General features: G+C 43.2%; 1 protein-coding gene across 6 annotated transcripts in view; it reads right to left on the bottom strand.

The window, feature by feature from the left end:
- TSPAN4 (tetraspanin 4) overlaps nt 1-23,475 on the bottom strand; it is a 517,256-nt gene that overhangs the window by 65,016 nt on the left and 428,765 nt on the right. For all 6 annotated transcript variants that reach the window (XM_035121894.3, XM_088666040.1, XM_035121932.3 and 3 more), the window contains one exon: nt 3,327-3,518. In XM_035121894.3, the coding sequence (XP_034977785.1) occupies nt 3,327-3,518 (192 nt within the window). The remainder of the gene's footprint in view (nt 1-3,326; nt 3,519-23,475) is intronic.

The raw sequence follows: 23,475 nt of genomic DNA, 5'->3' as shown, positions 1-23,475 counted from the left end.
GCTTTTGTTGATCTATTATGGGACTCCAACTCTTGGCAGTCCAACATGGTCAATAGCCAGACATGGTGGGTAAACAGGTGGGGATTGACTGGGTGAGAAGGGATCATGTTGGAAGTCTTCAAAGAAGGACCAGTACACTCCTTCCCCAAAAGGCCATCCCTAGACCAAGAGGTACTCAACAAATGTAGGTCAGTGATAAATATCCCCTTCCTTTCTGGTAATACAGGAACTTAAGAAGCTTACTTATGCTGTGTTGGACCCTTGGTCCAGCTATTTCTGCGTTTTCTAAGTGGACTGGTGGTAGCTATCTGGGGTTTCTGGGCAGTGATTTCTTCAGCCTTGTTTGGAGGTCAGAGACTGAACCTGGAACTTTTTGCACGCTCTGCAAAGGAAGCCTCTAGCCAGCCAACTGACTTACAGATGTCACCTCCCTCCCTCCCTCCCAACTCCTGTCTCAAGCCATTAAAACAACAGAAGCTGAAACACCAGACAAGGATCAATACCTACAACTTTGTGTGGGAAAACTATGGACAGAAAATCATTCACAGGACAATCTCTTACCATTCTCCCTCACACACCTTTTAACATCTCGCTAGTCAAATTCCCTGTCACTGGTAAGAGTTTTCGGCATCAGTTCTTTCAACAAAGCCCAGCACTGTAAACAGAATGCTTTTTAGAAGCCTATTTCAAGTACATTTCCTTCTTTCCCCCCTTAATATATAGGCCTGTCACAGATGAGACTCTGAAGCTTGGGCACCTTTTTTAAAAAATGACACTTGAAAGCCAATTCACACACCTAGTAGACTCATGGTGCTTTTCTTTTCTCTTCCTCTTCTAAATTCAAGCCATGACATTCCTTGCTTATTGTGAGTAGGCCAACACAAGCAGAAAATAAAAATAAATGCTCAGTTTGAATGTCACAGCCAAAACATATTGAGGTGATTTGAAGAGGTGTGCAAAAAAGCAGTTTGACGATGGAACCAATTTCCTGGGCTGGTGGGGTGGGTGAGTGGTGTCAGACCTGTTGGGGCTGCTTTAGCTTTGTATTTCCCAAGTCAGTCAGGGAGTTGGGCCTACGTTGCTGTATACAGTTCTATCCTATGAAAACCAGAACCAAACTGCTTGTGGTTAACAAGTCAGAAACCATATTGCTATTTTGAAGCCATTTTGGCATATAAGTGCACAGTGCTGAGCTGCACAGGGCCTTATATGTTAATAAAGGTAAAGGGACCCCTGACCATTAGGTCCAGTCGTGACTGACTCTGGGGTTGCGCGAGGGAGCCGGCGTATAGCTTCCAGGTCATGTGGCCAGCATGACAAAGCCGCTTCTGGCAAACCAGAGCAGCACATGGAAACGCCATTTACCTTCCCGCTGTAGCAGTTCCTATTTATCTACTTGCACTTTGACATGCTTTCGGACTGCTAGGTTGGCAGGAGCTGGGACCAAGCAACGGGAGCTCACCCCGTCACAGGGATTCGAACCGCCGACCTTCTGATCAACAAGCCCTAGGCTCAGTGGTTTAACCACAGCACCACCTGGGTCCCTTATATGTTAATACCAACGTGTATTAAACATCTATGTAGTTGGGTTTCACCAATCTGCTTAATGATATCCCTGGGGATTTCCTGAATACATTTGTGCAGGGTGCAAAGCCCCACACTGATGTTTTCTCATTGATGTAAAAGCCAGCAAAAAATAACCCACTGTCCACATACATAGGCACTGCACACTATACGAGGCACAGGAGGACAAGATGACAGCTTTCCTCTCTGACATGGCAGGGTACAATTTAAGGTGTGCCGTACTTCAAGAAAATCAAGAAACAATGGGAACAAAATTGCCTCTAAGCTAACTTTCTTCTGCTTCTCATTTTTAGCTTTCAGCCTGCTCTAAATTGTGCTGACTGGAATGATTTAATGGGAATGACTGCTCCAGAATGAAAAGTAGCATTCAGTTCTGCTCACTGCCCTAAACTTTAACAAGAGGCAAAGGTTGCTAAGCAGCTATTTCAAACATGAGAGACGTGAGGATCACCCAGATCACAAAGGGGGAAATTCAGCTCACTTGCTGTGTACTACTGTCAGCCCCAAAATCATAGAAAAGTTGTTTTTCATTATCTATGACTGAGAAAGTACTTGTCCCAAACTCCATGTGATTTTTAAAATGAATTATGAACAAAATATCATAATTGCATAAAATACACAACAGAAAACAGAAGGAACCTTCGTGAAACCCCGCCTCATTTTGGCTCTCTGATATGTGTGGGCATCTACACATTGGTGAGTTATTTCACCCAGTGCTTTTCCCCCCTAAAAAACAACAACACCTGTTTAGGGGTACTCTCATTCTGTCTGAGACTCAGGGAACACCGTGACAGGAAATGAGGCTGCCATCAGGGGTAGCAACGGAAATGATGATTCACCGTGCTAGAGAAGAAACTATTTTTTTAAAAAAAGAATTAGTTTCTTCTCCCGTTAAATTCACAAAATATTTAGGGGTATATGTACCCCTGTGTGCCCCCAGAAAAAAAAGCACTGATTTCACCTATTGCCATACTACCACCCAGTTCTGATGACCATATAAACTATGATTAATGCAACTGAGAATGAGCCATGTTAATTCTTAAACTCCTAATCCTTTCTCCTCATCTATATGTGAGAGGCGAAGACTGAAGGCTTTAAGAACAACCCACAACAGCTATGCATTATGTTTGAATCTGGGGAGGACTCTCTTAAAACCTCACTCAACTTACACAGTCTTTTATTTGATGACCATTCCAGTCAAATCATAAAGCAAATCATAGCTAAGAACTAAAAGCAGGACAACCAGCTCTACAGGATTGCCATTTTTATCTTTATATTGGTGACGGCTGTGGTTTATGAAATAAACAAATAACAAAATTACAGCTGTTGTATGTATCCACATTACTGATGTGCTCCCACTTGCATCTTTAAATGTCTAAATTTATTTATATATATTTTCATTATCTTGCTCAAGGGTAAGAGCCTTGGTTTAAGTTGCCATTTTCTTAGCTATGTGGCTCTCCTAGATGCACATCGGCATGTACCACATCATCCATAACTGCTTAATATGTATCTTGAATGTCATTCATAATTAGTCCATTCTAGGTGCATATGTCTTACCCCAGACAAAAACAGCTGGCTATTTCCAGCATATGGTGTTGAGGTGACTGTTTGCGCAATTAGAATGCACAGTACCCAACATTAAGAAAATGCTGTGCATCAATTCAATATCAACACAAGCACTCAGAGGCCACAAGGCAGGATGCAGGTAGGCAACAGAACCACCATTATGTTATACTCACACTGAGCAGGAGGCACTTGTTTTCTTTGATGGCTCCTATGCACCCCACAAAGCCAATGATCATTACAAAAGTCCCCGTGATGATCAGCAGATTGGCAGCTGACAGGGAAGGGAAGGAAGAAGAGAGGGTAGCGAAGTTCCCTTGGGTAACTGCTAGCCATATGCCAACTCCAAGGATCCCACAGCCTCCCAGCTAGGGGAAAAAACAAAAACAAAGGGAGACATAAGATTAGACAGTTGCACTTCCAAGGAAGCTATTATCATAATTATCACCACCAGTATCCTTCATTATCACTAATAGCAGACTAAGCAGTATCTAAGAAGCGCAAAATATAGCTGTAATTAGTTTTACAGTTATGCATATTTCTATTCATCGAAATCACACAGTACACATAGCCTGGTAGAGTATCATCCATTAGACTGATGCACAGTTATGCTGGGTACATTTATGGGTACATTTACTGGGTACAGTAAGCGAGAGACCCTGGTCCCTTAAACCCTTCAGATGAAAGAGACAAGGGAGAAAGAACGAGCAGGAGGTATGGAAGTGTTGTGATCACCCCTCTCACAGGCAAGATATGGAAATTTGGACTAGGCTCATGAAGAAAGAATGCCATACAGCTGGGATTGGAAATTAAGCTCAAGGATTTTGACAGAGTGCTTTTGCTCAAATTGACATTTTTTTGCTTAGAGGACATGCACACACTGAGAGAAGCTAATGAAGTCTTGGTGTAGCTGGAGACTAAAAGAGAGTCACAAAATAATGAAGGCAGTTCAGATATTTGGAATTTCAAGGCAATAACCAGCTGCAATCTTTCTCTCTGCTGTTGGCAAATAATGCACAGATCTTTCCTCTATTATTCCTTTCCCAACTGAGGTGTGTGCCAAGGACAGCCATATTCTCAAAACTGCTCAAGGACTGGATTCCGTCCCATTTCATTTCCAACAGGAGGTGTGTCTTCAAGAAACCACCAGTGTGAGACTCTTGCAGAACCCAGTACCATTATCCAAATCATATACAGTACTGTGTATGCAAGATATAGGGCTGGTGATAACCTTGCATTGCAAGCTCCCCTACCAGGAAATAAGAAAGCTGCTTTTCAAGTAAGAGATGGTACCACAGGCTCATGCTCTCGATCTGGTTGTGGGGAAGAGTTTCATGGATGAGAAAAACGAGGGCAGAGAGCAAATGTGGTCTTTTCCAGGCACTCATCAAAGGCAGCTCCACATACAGCACATTGCAAGGCTTGTTGTAACTATGGCACCTGTCACCATGGCCAGAACAACCCTCTTCCATGAATGGACCCAATTGGGACATCATTTACACAAAGGCACTCCTGGCCACGATGCCCAACTGGACATCCTGGGTCAAGACTGAGTCCAGGAGCACCCCCAAGCTATGAAACTGTGTTTTTTAGGGATGTGCTACCCTATCCAGTGTAGGTGAAATCCCAGTTCCTAGACTAGCTGTTTTACTGAATTAACTTGGCACCAATCAGAGTATTCATCCTACTATGAACAGCAGGTTTGTAGGGGGAGGTTTATGATTCCAGCTAGAACCATGGCAGGGGCAAAGACTTAAATCCCTCTCTTCTCACCCCCCCTTCCCCATGCAAGTTATTTGTTTAAAACAACCGATCCACAAGGCCAAACTAGATGAGTAAAATCCTGTCTGTCAGTATGCGCATTTAGTCTACACAGCAAACTTTTTATTAATTTGTGGTTTATAATGGTGAGCAAATGCTAACATTTGCAATGATTCATATAGAAATGCCAAAAATTAAGCAGAAAAAAACAAAATAAAAGGGATTTTACATGAGACCAGTCACACAGAATGCCATTTAAGTTCCTTGCCTTTCAAAACTGAGATTTAGAACTGCACATTACCCATCTCAAAAGGCCAAAAGAGAAACTATGCGTGCAAGACAGATGTGCCATTTTCACTCAAACAATAGAGGAAAATATTAACTAAATGTCTGCAAGAAGGGCGTGGGTTGTAAAAACAAAGAAGGGGTCATAGAAAATCTTTAGAATTGGAAGATGTTAGGAAAAAAGAAAGCCAAGAGCACATCATATGATTATTCAGACAATTACACACATAGTATTTACACACACGATTCTGTCTGAACCAGAATACTCCCATCTCATACCCTCCAACATTTCTCCGATGAAAACAGGGATATCCTGTTCAACAACAAGAATTGTTCATTTGTACCCCACCCATCTGTCTGGATTGCAACTTCCAATGTCTTGGCAACTTCCAATGTACAGTATATAAAAACATACGGTAATAAAACATTAAAAAACTTCCCTATACAGGGCTGCCTTCAGGTCTAAAGGTTGTATAGTTACTTCTCTCCTTGGCTCGAGAGATGCTATATTAACCATTAGTGTCTTAAGTATATGCTTGAAACAATTATATAACTAGATTGTTGCTAAAAGTTTTATTATCATGGAAAATAATTTTTTTTAATTGGTAAAATGCAGTCAAACACATTCTGTGTTTGTTACCAATATGCCTTTAAGAAACATAAACATTTATCCCTGAGCCTTTTCTAAGGTCTATTGGGCCATATGAAAACAACTGCTTTTCATGCAGTTTAGTTACTCTTTATGTACACTCTTAAAATGTTTATTGTGAATAGTTTGGCGGGTACTGCATGTAAAGAATACTAGGAGAGGGGTTTCTGGTCAGGTGGGACATAGGTAAGAAATAAAACAGCAAGGGACTTTGAAACAAACACAGAAATGTGCTTTAAAAAGTTTTGTTTTCAGGGTTGTCTGATGCCTGTCTGTTTTGATTTTTTACCCTTGACATCCATGCTTCTGCGATTTATGGATAATTGTACTCAGTTATTAATGTATTGCCCTCCTCCGAACCTTCTGCTAGTTCCCCACCATTTCTTGTTTGCAGTGCCAAACAATTCACAGAAGAGTGATGAAACAATGACTCCTGACAGTTTTTAGAGCTTGCTGCTGTGTGGAATAAAACAAAAACCAAACCACTAACAGGGCTGGTTTTGATAGCTTTACTGTCTTCCGGAAGGCCCCCAAATTGTCACGGTGAAAGGAGACACTAATCACCGAAACAAAAGAGTGACAAAAACAAAAACAGAACTGCTAAGATGGCATGATATATTAGCAAATAAGTACCAGGCCTATATTGATTTCGCAGGAAATGTGTGAAGCAGGCCCTGTTTATCAAAGATGACACCTTCGGCTAGCTTCCTGATGACGGCAGCATTTATCCCGCCTTGAATTAAAATACAGCAAGTTCTGAATGCTTGTACTGAATAATTATTTTTGACACCTCCTCTTTCCTACCCAATTACAGCAGATATACTGCCACTTCTCTTCCTTATCTTTATTCTCCAGACAGCCTGAACAGGGGTAACACAAGAAGGACTTCCATGTAAGCAGGGCAACTCTTCTTCATTGTGGGCTGCCTTGGAGTTGCCAAGAGGTGAAGGAGAGTCTTCATTTTGAAAAGGTGAATTCTTTTCTTGAAAACATGTAAGCTGGTGTTGACAGAGTCTTTCCTTTTTCCATTTTTTTTTAATCGTAGAACTTAAGTTTTTCTGCTGATGGATTAGTACCTTGCTTCATGTTTTAGTATGGTGTTTTTTATTGATGCTGCTGCACTTCGTAGATTGGGGTGGCTAACTTTTACGAGGCCCATAGGCACAGCTGGAATTATGACACAGTGTTGCGAGCGCCACCTGCTCTGGTTACTGCCCCTCCCATGAGTTCATGTATCATGCAGATGAAAGCACACATGTACAGAGAGGGCTTATGATGTGATGTTCTGAATCAGGCATCCCCAAACTTCGGCCCTCCAGATGTTTTGGACTACAATCCCCATCTTCCCCGACCACTGGTCCTGTTAGCTAGGGATCATGGGAGTTGTAGGCCAAAACATCTGGAGGGCCGCAGTTTGGGGATGCCTGTTCTTAATGGTGTTATTGTTTTAATATTTTAAAGCCTTGTTGCACATCTCTCCATTCTGGAATAATAAAGATGTGAGCATCTAGCATAAACACACACACACACACATGAATTAAATGCCATAATGCAGAGGTAGCTAACACGGTGCCCTTCAAATGTTCTTGGACTCCAACTCCCATCAGCCTCAGCCAGTGTGGGCAATGGTCAGGGACAGCGGGAGTTGAAGTTCAACATAGTCTGAAGCGCTCCACATTGGCTACCTCAAGCATAACCCTCAAGGGTTTGGTGAGCCCCCCCCCAGGCTTGGTTTGGCTTCCCTCATCGGCGCTATCTTTAGCATATGCGCCACCGGGGTGCAAAGATCCGCCCACCGCCCCCAAATTTAGTTTAGCCCCCAAATTAACTTTTATTATGCTTATGTCAGACACCATGCTTATGTCTTATCTCTTGTTACAGGTAGGTAGCCGTGTTGGTCTGGGTCGAAGTAAAATAAAAAAATTCCTTCAGTAGCAACTTAAAGACCAACTAAGTTGGTCATCCAAGAACAGATCCTCACAAACACACCAGCGGAACCTTGGCCAGGAACTTTCTATCTTCTACCCAAAATACACAAACCAGGAAATCCAGGACGCCCCATCATCTCAGGTATTGGCACCATTACAGTGGGTGTTTCCGGCTATATGGACTCTGTTCTGAAACCATATGCTATCTGTGCTCCCAGCTACGTACGTGACACCACAGATTTTCTGAGGAAAATACAATCTTTGAACAATCTTCCTAACAATACTATACTAGCCACTATGGATGTGGAATCTCTATATACCAGCATCCCACACAATGATGGTTTACAAGCCATAAGGAACACCATTTCAGATAAAACCACAGCGGACTTTGCTACCAAACTCTGCCACTTTGTCCTTACCCACAACCACTTCAAATTTGGTGATGACCTGTTCCTCCAGATCAGCGGCACAGCCATGGGCACCCGCATGGCCCCACAGTATGCCAACATCTTCATGGCAGATTTAGAACAACGTTTCCTTAACTCCTACCCACTCAAACCTCTCCTGTACCTGCGATACATTGACGATATTTTTATTATCTGGACACATGGACAACAGACCCTGGAAACCTTCCACCAGACATTCAATGACTTTCACCCCACCATCAACCTAACAATGAACCAATCTATGCAAGAAATACATTTTTTGGACACTACTATAAAAATACAGGATGGACATATAGACACCACCTTATACAGAAAACCAACTGACCGACAAACATATCTACATGCTTCTAGCTACCATCCCAAACATACCAAACAATCCATCGTATACAGCCAGGCCCTACGTTACAACCGCATCTGTTCCAACTCTACAGACAGAGAATCTCACCTAAGAGATCTACAGCAAACCTTTTTAGAACTAAAATATCCACCTGATGAAGTTAAACAACAGATCAACAGAGCCAGACAGATACCTAGAGAGAACCTGCTGCAAGACAGACCCAAAAAACAAAATAACAGAACACCACTAGTCATCACATACAGCTCCCAAGTTAAAACAATACAACGCATCATCAGAGATCTACAGCCTCTCCTGGACAATGACAGCTCTCTTTCTCAAGCTCTGGGAGGAAGACCTTTCATTGCCTACAGACAGCCACCCAATCTTAAACAACTCCTCACCCACAATAATACAACCACCAGACTTAACATGGACACTGGTACCAGAGCCTGCAATAAACCCAGATGCCAACTTTGCTGCCACATACACCCAGACAACACCATTACTGGCCCCAACAACATCCAACATACCATCTCAGGACTATTTAATTGCTCATCTTCTAACATTGTGTATGCCATCAAATGCCAACAGTGCCCTTCAGCTCTCTATATTGGACAAACAGGCCAAACCCTACGCCAAAGGATAAATGGACATAAATCTGACATCAGGAACCAGAAGACAGAAAAACCAGTAGGAGAACACTTCAATCTCCCAGGACATTCTATACAAGATCTCAAAGTAGCTGTCTTACTACAAAAGAATTTCAGAAATAGACTGGAAAGAGAAGTTGCTGAATTACAACTTATCACCAAGCTCAAAACCATGGAGGGACCTGGTTTGAACAGAGATATCGGATTCTTATCTCATTATACATGATAAGCGATCTTCAGCCATCTCAACCCTTGCTTTTTCAAGCAAAACCATTTGCAGTCGTTTTCGGTCATCAACAGCTATCAGTCAGTCAATCACCCATTTCCACCACCCTTCTGAGTGATCCCCCACCCCCTCCCTATCCCCACCCCCTCCCCACCCCTTCTCTACATAAGTGCCTGGGGACTCCTATTTCACTGTATCTGAAGAAGTGTGCATGCACACGAAAGCTCATACCAAAATAAAAACTTAGTTGGTCTTTAAGGTGCTACTGAAGGAATTTTTTTGTCTTATCTCTTGTTTACGAAAGAAGGGAGGAAAAGGAAACAAACTTTTAATTTGCTCCTTTGTTTACAATACACTTATACATAATAATAATAATAATCATAATAATAACCATTTATTATTTGTACCCAGCCCATCTGGCTGAGTCTCCCCAGCCACTCTGGGCGGCTTCCAATCGAATATTAAGACAATACAGCATTAAATATTAAAAACTTCCCTAAACAGGACTGCCTTCAGATGTTTTCTAAATGTCAAGTACAGTGGAACCTCGGTTTATGAACATCTCGGTTTATGAATTTTCAGTTTACGAACGCCGCGGACCCATCTGGAACGGATTAATTCACTTTCCATTACTTTCAATTGGAAAGTTCGCTTCAGTTTATGAACGCTTCAGTTTATGAACAGACTTCCGGAACCAATTACACCCATGCTTCGGGTTAAGTACGCTTCAGGTTGACTACTCCGCGGACCCGTCTGGAACTTTCCCAATGGGACTTTCAATGGGAAAGTTCGCTTCAGTTTATGAACGCTTCAGTTTAAGTACTCCGCGGACCGTCTGGAACAGATTAATCCACTTTCCATTACTTTCAATGGGAAAGTTCGCTTCAGTTTATGAACGCTTCAGTTTATGAACAGACTTCCGGAACCAATTGTGTTCATAAACCGAGGTACCACTGTAGTTGTTTATCTCTTTGACATCTGATGGGAGGGCATTCCACAGGGCGGGTGTCACTACCGAGAAGGCCCTCTGTCTGGTTCCCTGTAACCTCACTTCTTGCATTGAGGGAACCGCCAGAAAGCCCTCAGCGCTGGATCTCAGTGTCTGAGCTTAATGATGGGGGTGGAGACGCTCCTCAGGACAGGTATACAGGACCGAGACCGTTAAGGGCTTTAAAGGTCAACACCAACACTTTGAATTGTGCTCAGAAATGTACTGGGAGCCAATGTAGATCTCTCAGGACCGGGCTTATGTGTCCCGGCGGCCACTCCCAGTCACCAGACTAGCTGCCTCATTCTGGATTAATTGCAGTTTCAAAGGTATAGAACACCACACCTAAACTTATAAGTATTGTTTAGGCACCTACTTAGGAGAAACATCAGTCGTGTCAAAGGTGCCACTGACCCCGCTGCCGCATAGCAGCTCAATACAATACGTAACATAATATTGTGATGTAATAGTTAATTTCAAGAGTTAATGACAAGCGCCATCGTTGAGTCTGACAAGCGCCACTGCTGAGAATGGCAAGCACTGCCGCTGGCGTGGCGTCTTTTTGGTAAATGAGCGCACAAAGTCGAAAGTCCTTTAGTGAAACAGTAGGTATACATTTCGGTAATACCTAGGTATATGTGTATTTTGTTTTTCTAGCTTATTATTTCATAACAGGTAGATAGTTAAGAACTTAGGCGGCTCTGGCGCCTCCCAGAATTCAGCGCCCGGGTGCCCCGCACCCCTTGCACCCCCGAGTAAATGGCCCTGCCTCTCATGAGCCCTCACGCATCACTACCTGGTAGATCAGTTCTCTGTTCATCCCTCCCTCCTTCTTCTAATCTGTGGTGGCTGTTGTAGCTCTGGGAGATATGAGTCTGTTAGTCTTCCCTGTCATCTCTCTGGCACCAGGAATTCTAGGAAATGTAATTTTCTTGTGCATCCGGCATCGTCATGTGCCCTTGGCAGAGCTATGTTTCCAGTCAGGGAGGAAGAAGAGACGCAGAGGGGAAGAGAGAAAGATCCTTTCCTTCTGCCACCATCATTGCTGCTGCTAGAGCAATCACCAACTAAGCAGAGCTGGTAAGTGGGTAAACGAGAGAACAACTTGAAGATCAAGACGTTCACCTTGTTTTTAAGACAAGAATTGCAAGTCACCAAGAATCATTTTCTGAGCCAAGGAATGACAAAACTCAGTTACGTCTCTAGAAGCAGACTTGCTTCACCTACACACTAAGTAAACCATGAAGTCACTGCTTTGCACACCCATCCCTCTTACACACAAACATTGGGGCAGGGCTGGGGAGTTACAGACTTAGAGATTTTTGGTTATTAAGCAAATTAGAAAGTAAATTATTCAGACTTCGGTTGATCTTGCACTACTGTAAACAGAGTAATCCCAAGTAACTTCAAGTATAAGAATTCAATTGGGTGCTTCAGTTCTGCACACATTTTATAATATGGTGGTAGAAATTGCCTCATTGTTCATCCTAACGGTCTTTGTGCCCCTAAGTGATCTTTATTGCTTTTATTGTCTAGAAAATGCATCTAATCAACAGCTCCTGGGTTTGTTATCAGATTAGCATCCACACACACTGCAGTGCCTTCTCATTTAGCTTTAAGTAAGCTTCTTCCTTTTTTTTGCAACAACAGCACACACACAAAAACCCAGCAAATACTGGTCATGCATTATACATAGGGAGTTGTGGGGGGAAATCTGTTATTCTATTCAGTTGTATTTTACATCTGCTTATAGGGCTTAGTTGGAGAATGCTATGCTCTCAGAATAATTCTAGTTAATTTTCTGTGAGCACATTTCTACTACAATTTTAACACCAAGGAAAATAAAATTGTCTCTTTCTTTTTACACTATAATATTATTTCAGAGGCATTAAGAAAGATTTCTAACAGCAATAGTTGGCCCCTTTCTGCTGTTTAGGAACTCTAAATTGTTGTTCCTATCACTCCTTAGGTTCACAACATGCACTGACAGCTTTAGAAAAAGTCAAAGCTGTTCATTCTAAGGCGTCAACTTTAACAGAGCAAAAAATCTCCTAAGAAAAATACTGAAAGGCCTATTTTGTTTCAGGAGTGGGAAGCTGCACACAATCAAAAACACTTCCTCTTTACGCCCCAGGTTGTTTTCAGTTCATGTTGTTAGTTACACTTTGTCCATGATCTTGGCAGCTAAATGTTTTCCCTCGTAAAAATTGCAACTGTTATATCCTGGACATGGGAACAATTTGGTGCCTTAAAAACACAGCATGGTTTGAGTGTTTTCAACTCAGCAGAAGGCTATAATGACAATGCTTTTAAGTCACGTTATTTCTGAAGACCCTGAAGACAGGGCTGGGGAAGCTGTATCCCTCCAGATGTTGCTGAACTCCTATTATCCCTAGCCATTGGCCATGCTGGCTGAAGCTGATAGGAGCTGGGAGTCCAACAACGTCTGGAAGGTCACAGTTTCCCACACTGCTGCCTTAGAGGGTACATCTAGGGAGGCAGTCAACTAAATAGTTGTGGCAGTGTAAGGGTTCGCACAGAAGCAGAAGACATCAAGAAGAGGTGGCAAGAATACACAGAGGAATTATACCAGAAAGATAAGGAGGTCTCATACACCCCAGGTAGTGTGGTTGCTGACCTTGAGCCAGACATCTTGGAGAGTGAAGTCAAATGGGCCTTAGAAAGCATTGCTAATAACAAGGCCAGTGGAAGTGATGATATTCCAGCTGAACTATTTAAAATTTTAAAAGATGATGCTGTTAAGGTGCTACACCCAATATGCCAGCAAGTTTGGAAAACTCAGCAATGGCCAGAGGATTGGAGAAGATCAGTCTACATCCCAATTCCAAAGAAGGGCAGTGCCAAAGAATGCTCCAACTACCGCACAATTGCGCTCATTTCACACGCTAGCAAGGTTATGCTTAAAATTCTACACGGCAGGCTTAGGCAGTATGTGGACCGAAAACTCCCAGAAGTGCAAGCTGGATTTCGAAAGGGCAGAGGAACCAGAGACCAAATAGCAAACATGCGCTGGATTATGGAGAAAGCTAGAGAGTTCCAGAAAAACGTCTACTTCTGCTTCATTGACTATGCCAAAGCCTTTGACTGTGTCGACCACAGCAAACTATGGCAAGTTCTTAAAGAAATGGGAGTGCCTGATCACCTCATCTGTCTCCTGAGAAATCTCTATGTGGGACAAGAAGCTACAGTTAGAACTGGATATGGAACAACTGATTGGTTCAAAATTGGGAAAGGAGTACGACAAGGTTGTATATTGTCTCCCTGCTTATTTAACTTATATGCAGAATTCATCATGCGAAAGGCTGGACTAGATGAATCCCAAGCCGGAATTAAGATTGCCGGAAGAAATATCAACAACCTCAGATATGCAGATGACACAACCTTGATGGCAGAAAGCGAGGAGGAATTAAAGAACCTTTTAATGAGGGTGAAAGAGGAGAGCGCAAAATATGGTCTGAAGCTCAACATCAAAAAAACCAAGATCATGGCCACTGGTCCCATCACCTCCTGGCAAATAGAAGGGGAAGAAATGGAGGCAGTGAGAGATTTTACTTTATTGGGCTCCTTGATCACTGCAGATGGTGACAGCAGTCACGAAATTAAAAGACGCCTGCTTATTGGGAGAAAAGCAATGACAAACCTAGACAGCATCTTAAAAAGCAGAGACATCACTTTGCCGACAAAGGTCCGTATAGTTAAAGCTATGGTTTTCCCAGTAGTGATGTATGGAAGTGAGAGCTGGACCATAAAGAAGGCTGATCGTCGAAGAATTGATGCTTTTGAATTATGGTGCTGGAGGAGACTCTTGAGAGTCCCATGGACTGCAAGAAGATCAAACCTATCCATTCTTAAGGAAATCAGCCCTGAGTGCTCCCTGGAAGGACAGATCGTGAAGCTGAGGCTCCAATACTTTGGCCACCTCATGAGAAGAGAAGAATCCTTGGAAAAGACCCTGATGTTGGGAAAGATTGAGGGCACTAGGAGAAGGGGACGACAGAGGACAAGATGGTTGGACAGTGTTCTCGAAGCTACGAACATGAGTTTGACCAAACTGCGGGAGGCAGTGCAAGACAGGAGTGCCTGGCGTGCTATGGTCCATGGGGTCACGAAGAGTCGGACACGACTAAACGACTAAACAACAACAACAACAAAAAAGGGTTCGCACTAATGCATCAGAATTCCCCCATTTCCTCACCCTGCACCATCCCTACATGTGCTCTGGAGTGTCGTGGGACCCCCAGAACAGATTTAGAGGGTGAATGGTAGGGTGAGAAGAGGGAGAGGGTGCACAGCCCTGATGGAACGTCACCCTTAGCGCTACAGTGAATACAACACATAGTGGGCAAAGCTAGGGACAGCAAGCAACACCTTCTCCTGCTAGCCCGCCCTGTTCCCCATGACCTGGTGGCAGTAACAGCAGAACCACCTTGAACTGGAGGTCTGAAGATGAGGACTACCCTACCGTGGACTCTGTGTGTCCACAGTGCGTAAGAGTCCTCTTCAGGAGCAGAAATGAACATCCAATTGGACAGGGATGGGGAACCTATGCCCCTCCAGATGTTACTGAAGTTCAGCTCCAATCATGCCTGGCCACTGACCATGCTGGCTGGGGCTTGAGGGGAGGTGGGCTCCAAAGCATCCAGAAGTCTGCAGGTTCCCTATTGCTGGTGTAGTGGGGAACAAGTCACTAGTGGTTCTAAGAAGCGTTTCTGCAAGGCAGGGCATGATTTCTGCTAATCCATCCTACCCAGTGCAGCCTCCCTATGCCTCTCAAAGGCTTCTCTTGGTTACAGGCCATCTAGAGCAGGAGCAGATATGGAATAGAGGGGTGCAATTGGTAAAGGGGATTGGTGTAAATCAGGTGGCCTGCCTGGCACAAGAAAAAGCACATCAGCTAGTGCAGAGTCACCTTTGAATACAACTATGTATGCAACACTGAACATGGCTGTTGGCAAAAGGGAACCTGTGGATTGGATACAGGGGTCCCGGTCTTCCAGCATCACCTAGTGAACAGAGCAATATCTTCTGTTTACTGCACTCCAAGCTCTAGTTCCTTGGCCTTATGGGGACAATGACCTGAAGAACACACACCTTCCAGGTCTAAATTTACCCCCAGCATCCTCAAAAGCTCATATGAACACAAAGGAATGTCACATGGACTCATCATTGGCTGGAACACATAGATCTTGTTTTCTGCTTGGAACAGTGACCACAGCACTGCCCAACATAACATGTGAAAAGAAGGCGCGCACACACACGCGCGCGCACACACACACACACACGTTGCCTAGAAAGTATCACACAGCTGTATTTAGTTTCAGAAAGGGAATTCAAGTTTAAAATAAAATGAGAAGACTTCTAAAAAGGAAATGAGGGTGGGGTTAGAGGAGGTTAAATTCCTTCAAGAAAAGATTTCCATTTTTAAAAGGAAGCCTTTACATCGCTAAAAGCAGTGTCAACCCTTCCTTTTAAAAATGGGAATCTTGCCCAAATCAGAAACAGTTGCTGGCAAAACAAATGCACATTGATGAGGAGGCAAGCAAAGAAGGACTTTGGAAGAACAAATCGTTTAAAGGCATAAACATGAAACAAACATTTTAATGGTAGGGAGAGCTCCCCTCAGCAGGCTTAGAACTGTGGCTCAGAAATGCTGCCCCAAATCTCAGAAATATCCCAGTTTATTCTGAGTCCAATTCATACCTTAATTAGGAGCATGGCATGATCCAATTCCTCCCCAACCGTCTGCCTGCCCAACAAGCCTCCCACCCGTCCACCTATGTCTCAGGAACACTCAGTGAAACTCACTAGCAGTTGGTTCAGAACAAACTACTATTTTATACCATGCATATTTATCTTATACAATTCATTACCACATGACTCAGTGGGAGCCATTAGCTTAGATGAATTTTTAAGAGATTAGAGAAATCCCTAGAGGACATGTACATGTAAGGTTATCTGCAATTATAGCAAAATGGAACCTCCACAATCAAAGTACATATACCTGATAATACCAAATACTGGGAGTATACAACAAGGCCTTTATGTCCTGATTAAGGGTTTTCCAGAGGCATCTGTCTGGCTATTGTTCAGAACAGGATGCTGGACTGGATGTGTCTAATCAAGCAAAACTCTTCTTCTGTTTGGCCCTGAAAACTGTCTGTAAGGAAGCCTACCATTGGCTGTGAGGTTTTTGTGTGCCAGGATCTTCCTAGCAATGTGAATTCAATAAAGTGGTTTGGGGGCTCAGACCCCACCTCTGTCTTGTATTCAGTTTATTGGAGAGGCATTCATTGTATTTTAGTCTTAGCTCCCACGAAATGAGTGTTTGGAAACTGGCCCCTCCCAGAACCAGCACAATATTGAGAATGGGCAGGCCCTTGTTCTCGGAGGCGGGAATGTGCAGGGATGGGGACAAATTAATAAAACAGCTCTTCTCACTCATCTCACCAAGCTGAAATCCAGTCCTTACTACTGTACATGCGAGAGAACAAATCCCCTTAAGACACAACAGTTAAATCCTGCCATTAGCTAAGATGGAGAGGTTTTTGCACACACTCCCCCCTTAGATGGATTAGATATCTAAGCCAGATTGTTTTTAAGTGGCCATAAGGATCTTATTCAAGCTTGTCTAATTTCATAGGCATCAAGGACAAGAAGCTCGTCACCTTAAGTGTGAACACTGAAGTTTGACAGTAGAAGTAGACCTAAAGCCAAGGACTTCTAAGTAATGGGCTCCATGTTCTTGCCACTTGAGATTCACACAAAACTGGGAGCAGATGCCTATTGCTCTAATACATGCTGAATGATGCAAGATGAAGGGATAATCAGTGTGTGCAGGGGGAGGCAATAGTGTCACAATTCAAGTTCGACATGTACTGCCGTACAGAAAATATATAGTCCCCACACCTTGGTAAACATTGTCTCTGGTCCAGAAGTGGGGAGCTTGAGACCCTACAAAGGTTGCTGGTCTCCAACTCCCATTAGCTTAAGCCAGCCTTTGCCAATGGTCAGGGATGTTGGTAGCTGAAGGGCAGCAACATGGAGGGCCAAATATTTCCTATTGCTGCTCTGGACAATTGAGACATTGACAAGGCAGCAGCTGGGGAGAGAGAGTTCTGGAGTACAGATATGACTTTGTATGATAGCCAAGTTCAAGTGGCCCAAGGGGCAAGAATCCTTCGAAACAGGAGCAGGAGGGTCCACAGGCTTGACTATTTCCCAGAAGGGCAAACTGGGACATTGGGAGATTAGGTACCTCTGAAGGGGAGCTGAAGGGCCCATAAGCAGGCACGGGCAAACACACCAGGCAGAATTCAAGGAGAGACTGGTCACAGCAGGTTCAAAGCACAGCCAAGTGGTTCTAAGTAAGAGCTGCTAAACAGCCTTCCAGCAGCCACTTCCTGCCTCCTCTTACAATGTCTGTTGAGAGATGAACTAAAGAAAAAGGGGAAGCTCAAATGGTGTCAAGTGAACCTCAATTCCAAAGCTGGGAAGGGGGCATTCCTAAAACCTACATTATTTCCTGGTACCCCAGCATTGTACTGCTGCCCTCACATCAATAGCTCAGCTGTTGAGAGGTACAGATAGCACATAGATCTTTGACAGGCAAGTTTCATAGGTACTGTAGTGCACACTAAAGTGGAACCGTCTACTACTTTTTACTTGACTTATGACACATCTAGGAACATAAGAGCCAGACCATTGGACCATCTAGCTCAGTACTGTCTTCACACTGACCAGCACTGGTTTTCTAGGGTTTCATCCAGGGAACATTCGTAGCCCTAACAAGAGATGCTGGAGCTTGAACCTGGGACCTTCTGAACCCAAAACAGATGCTCTGCCACTGAACTATGGACCTTTCCACTTGGCTTTGACCTTCATGAGTTTCTGAGGCTGTCCACCTATTAATAATCAGGTTCATTCCAAGTTCTTTCATTGCAGGAAGTCAGAACATCAGCTGCAAGGAGATGAGCCATATCTCTGGTTGCCCCAACATAGTGGAATGACCTTGCCCAGAAGCCATTTTTATGTTCCTTCTTCCCTCAATTTTAGTGACATCCATCTATTTGTACAGAAGGATGGCAACCTTTTTGGAGGCTGCATTGTTGAAAACTTTTTAAGTCAGCACTGCTCCACTTTTTGGTTTGTAAATGTATTTTGTGTATGTTGAATGGAGTGCTTTACCATTTTGTTGTAAACTGTTGAGTGGGAAAGACAGTTTTCAAATATTTTAATTAATTAAGCAAATGCACACACATATAGTGGGAAGTGTGCCTCGAACTTTGCAGAAGTTGTTTGCAAGCTGCTATGGTATGCTGTGCCAAAGTGGAACAAGATGATCCGTTCCCCCACCAACTGTGCTTTTCCTCCTGCTTGCTTTGCTTCCAAGCCACATTCAACCTCCCTTCCAAACTAATGGCAAGTCAGCCTGGCACGTAGGCTGCACGACCGTAAGTAATAACACATCACATAACAGCTGCTTCTCTGTGACGGGTCTCATGGCGTTAGTTTACAACAAAATCTATTGCTTGCTGTATTTTCCTTTTCACACTCCTTCATTTTGTCCCAGTGTCATTTATTTCTCCTTTGTCCCATTGCATCAAGATTTGCTACAACCCTGAGGAATAGAATGAGTTTCAGATGTATGGGATGGAGTAAATCAGAGAGAATTACAGCTGCCACTCCTTGCAGCTCTGAAGATGATAAACAGTATGTGGTGATTAAAAATTAAAAGCTCTCTGAAACTAATTGTTTAGCCTGCCATCTCACATCCTTGTTATCTGCTTGAAAAATTAGCTTGAAACAAAAAGCTACAATCTGCAGTGCTGATGCAGATTGGTTTACTGAGCATCAAAACCAGCACATAATTTGGAATTGTGCATTAGAATATACCAATCTCCCTGCAAAACCCAAGCACACCCACATTTTCGTTATGCTTACTTCCATCAGTGAAGAATTGAGGTGTTCATTGCAGCATCTGCTGCAACTACCTTGCTTCAGTTTCAGTTTATATAGCTGATGACGTGGACAATGTCCTCATGACAATGCAGACAGCAACATGTCTCCTCAACCCTTGCACCTCTTGGCTTATTACAGCCTGCCAAGTAGATCTAGAGTGTGGTCAACACATCCTTGCAGAAGGGAGGGGTCCCAGCTTATGGCACAAGAATTGCAACTACTCACAGACAAAACGTATTATCTTGACTCATTTCAATCTGGGTTCAGGCCTGGTTACATGACCGGATTGCCTTTTGTTGCCCAGATGGATGACACTTATCAGGAAAAAGACAGACCTTGTTTCGGCTTTTGATACTATTGGTCATGGTATCCTTCTGAGCTGACTTAGTGGGATGGGTATTGGAGGCACTGTTTTAGAGTGATTCTGTTCTTGCCTCCAGGGTCAGTTTCGGAGAATAGCATTGGGTATTTGTCATTTGCCTCCCTGGCAGTTGTGCTAAGGGGTGCCATATTGTGCCCAATGCTATTTAACATATATTTGAGTACATCTGACACTATTTAGCAAGCCTTCAGGAAAATTATGTGCAGAAGTTCGTGCCATTTCAGTTGGTGGAGCTATTGTTTTATGTCTTCAAGTAGCTTATTTGCTGTTGTCTTCACCACTCCCTATTTCATGGAAACTCTGTCTGTGCCTGACATAAGAACAGCTCTGCTAGATCAGGCCAAAGGTGCATCAAGACCAGCATTCCTTTCTCACTGGGGACAACCAGATGTCTACAAGAAGCCCACAAGCAGGACCTGAGAGCAACCACATTCTCCTCACTTTCTCAGTAACTAGTATTGAGAAAAGTACAGCTTCTGACACTGCCTGACTTGCTTCCCTGTCTCCTCATCAGTCTTGGAGAACTGGGATCATGTCAGACTGCTGTATGAAGATCTCATTGTACTGAGCTGCAAACAGCGATTTACTAGAGAAATCCAATATATGTAGCCAGAACTCCAATATATGTAGTTTTGCCTTGGGCTTTGTTTCTGGTTTGGGCTTTGGCTCACAATACTTGCCAATGTGTGGTTTACAGGGTGCTAGAAACAGCACAGTGCAATGGACCTGCTGCAAAGCCATTGCCTTGCCCAACTTTCCAGATGCCAATGTATAATTCGGCAGTGCCATCTGCTACAGCTTCAGACTTTATTCTGTTTGCCAATACAAATAATGTTTTGGTGTCCATAAACCTTCACATATTATCTTTTATAAGATGACCATTTCCAAGAGGTTTTGCCATGGTCTTTTTTCCTGCTACTTTTTAAATAGTTCGCAAAATAGCACAATAATAGTTTTCATGTGCTTTGATCAGGAACTCACAAAATCCGCCCACCTGCTTACCACAGGTGGGCATTTCTGGAACTCTGGCAAGAAGGATGCCCAAGAGCCTAAATACATTCCTCCGAGTTCTTACTTGCACTGCCATTTGGATGAGATAAGGAAAAAAGTCTCTCTCTGGCTGGTCCCCCCATTGTTACCCATACTGCAGTGCAGATAAAGAGAAATTCATGCTTCTCTTTCAAGCCCTGCATGCACCAACAAGGAAAGTGTATGTGTGTTGGGGATGTCTTATCTCATTTGCAGTAATGTTTTGAGAATATAAACTGCAAAAGAGGAGAATGCCTTTTTTGCTTCCTCCAAACTGCAATGCAAATGAGAAGCAAAATTTACTTCTTCTTTGAACAAGTACAGAGAGTTTGAAAGAGAGGTGCAATGAGATTTGGATAAGCAAGGCAAAGTCTCTTCCCTTTCTAGACACCAGTACAAATGAGGCAGAATTCTGCATTTCCCACAACCCCACTGTGCACGACAGAGGATACAGATGAGGGGAAGGGGCCAGTGGAAGCCAAGAGGCTGGGTAGAAAGTCAAGCTAATATTTGTGGGTTCCAAGTCCTTTGCTGCCTGGTTTTGAAGACAGAGGTCATATTACTACAGATATTTTGGCTGATTCATACATCAGAATTGGCTCATTTGGGTAGTTAAGAGCTTACATGAGTGGTCTACTCATGTGATCAGTGAAACATGGTAGAGCGCTCATGAAATATTCATGAAGTACTATCTGTTGGGTCTCCAAGAAAAAGCAAAAAAGCAAAACCCCTATTGCCTCAGTACTGTATGAACAACAGGAAAGAGGTGAAGCTAAGTAGTAGAACATATGTGCTGCATGCAGGATGTCTCAGGTTCAATTTGTGATTAACAGAATCTCAGTATAAGGCATTTTCATATCCTCATAATATCTGCCATATCTGCCACCATTGTAAAAGAGCCCCATTCCCTATACTGTGTCATACCATCATATTTAGATTAAACCAATTACCTTTTTAACAGGGGAAGATAGTTGTCAATGGTACTAGCATAGAGGAGAAAGAATTAAAGACCACAGAAGCTCTAACAAGGTTTTGTGGAATAGATGCCTCTTCAGTGGCTACATTCATGCAGTGAATCTCCAGACCACAAAAACTGTACCACAATAAATTTGTTAGCCTTTAAGTTTCATGAGACTCTTGGAAGTTTTTCCTGGAACAAACTAACATAGAATATTCCTCTGGAATAGAATGCTCTGAAGCTGATGATTAACAAGGTCACAGCATCTAAACTTGCATATTCTCAATTTTAATCAAAATGAAGCAGGGAATTTGAGCAGAACAGGAGATGAGTTTCAACAGAAAATGTAAAATGTAAGACAAAAAGGGAGAGGAATATGAAGTGTGTGTATGTGATGGGGGCAGGCGGAAATAATCATTTCACTTCAGGTTCCAGTTTTAAACAATGCAAAATTCAAAACATTAAAACTGAGTCATCTGCTCTCAAAATGGTATTTCAAAAATGCAGCTGAGATTGACCATAATGAAATCAACACAATCAAAGGGAAGGTTGGATTTATGAGCTCTGAAATCAAACTGGTCAAGTTCAATATCTTGAAATGGCAACCAAAAATGGCAGGTCATAAGCAGGCAGTACTCTGGAGCTCTTTTTCCTTATAGAAGCCCCAAGGGGTAGAAAGCAAATCAATGATGCTGGAACATCTTAGCTCAAAAGAGAGATTGCTAATTTGTAGCCCACTGGCTCTTAAAGCAATTGCATATGGTCATAGCTGCCAAGTCCGGGTCGTAAAGATCCGGGATCGGCAGCGCGCACATGACCGGAAGTTGCGTGACGCAACTTCCGGTGGCGCTTCGCCCTTCTATGGGCATCAGAAAATGGCGACGCCAGCGCCGGAAGTCGCTTCCGCGCATGACCGGAAACACGTAAAAGCGACTTCTGGCACCAGCGCCGCCATTTTCTGATGCCCATAGAAGGGCGAAGCGCCACCGGAAGTCGCGTCACGCAACTTCCGGTCATGCGCGGAAGCGACTTCCGGCGCCAGCGTCGCCATTTTCTGGTGCCCATAGAAGGGCAAAGCGGCACCAGAAAAATGGCCGCCGGGAAGAAGCGAATTTAAGGGAGAATGCCGGGATTTATCGCCAAACGGGATACCACTGGGAAACAGTAAGAAAAAAGGGGTTTTCCTGGCGGATACGGGATACTTGGCAGCTATGATATGTTCCCTGGTGACCCTAACAAAGTTTGTCCATCGTTTCATTCATAAAAAATGGAACCAATCTTTTCTTCTTCTAAGAGATGGAGATAATCCACATTTTAATGTTACATCCCTCTCTGTATTTTGTTTTTAATGAAATGCACTAGTTGTACCTGTGCCCCATAACTGGGATGCTCTTAATGCCAAGAGACTGCAGCTTTATTAAGTAAGAGCAGTTTGCACAGAAAAATACACTTCTGGCCCTCAGACCACCCACTAGATAATAATATGTCTTCAATAAAAAAAGAAAATGGCCATATCCCCTGACAAATGTATTGAAATGTGGCTTATAATAAGGGATTGGTTTTAAATAATGAGGCTACAGGTGACTGAAGTGATCAAAATCCCTATACACAGAATTATTTGATGTTTTCCAAGGCAGTTCTGGTAGAACACACAAGTATTTGTGTAGCATACAAATCAGCCTGCTGAACTGCTTATAAAATCTGATA

The sequence above is a fragment of the Zootoca vivipara genome, chromosome 1 (genome assembly GCF_965207765.1).
Source record: "Zootoca vivipara chromosome 1, rZooViv2.hap1.1, whole genome shotgun sequence".
Taxonomy (NCBI): domain Eukaryota; kingdom Metazoa; phylum Chordata; class Lepidosauria; order Squamata; family Lacertidae; genus Zootoca; species Zootoca vivipara.
Note: the sequence above shows the minus strand (reverse complement) of the source record. Positions and strands in the feature narration are given on the sequence as shown.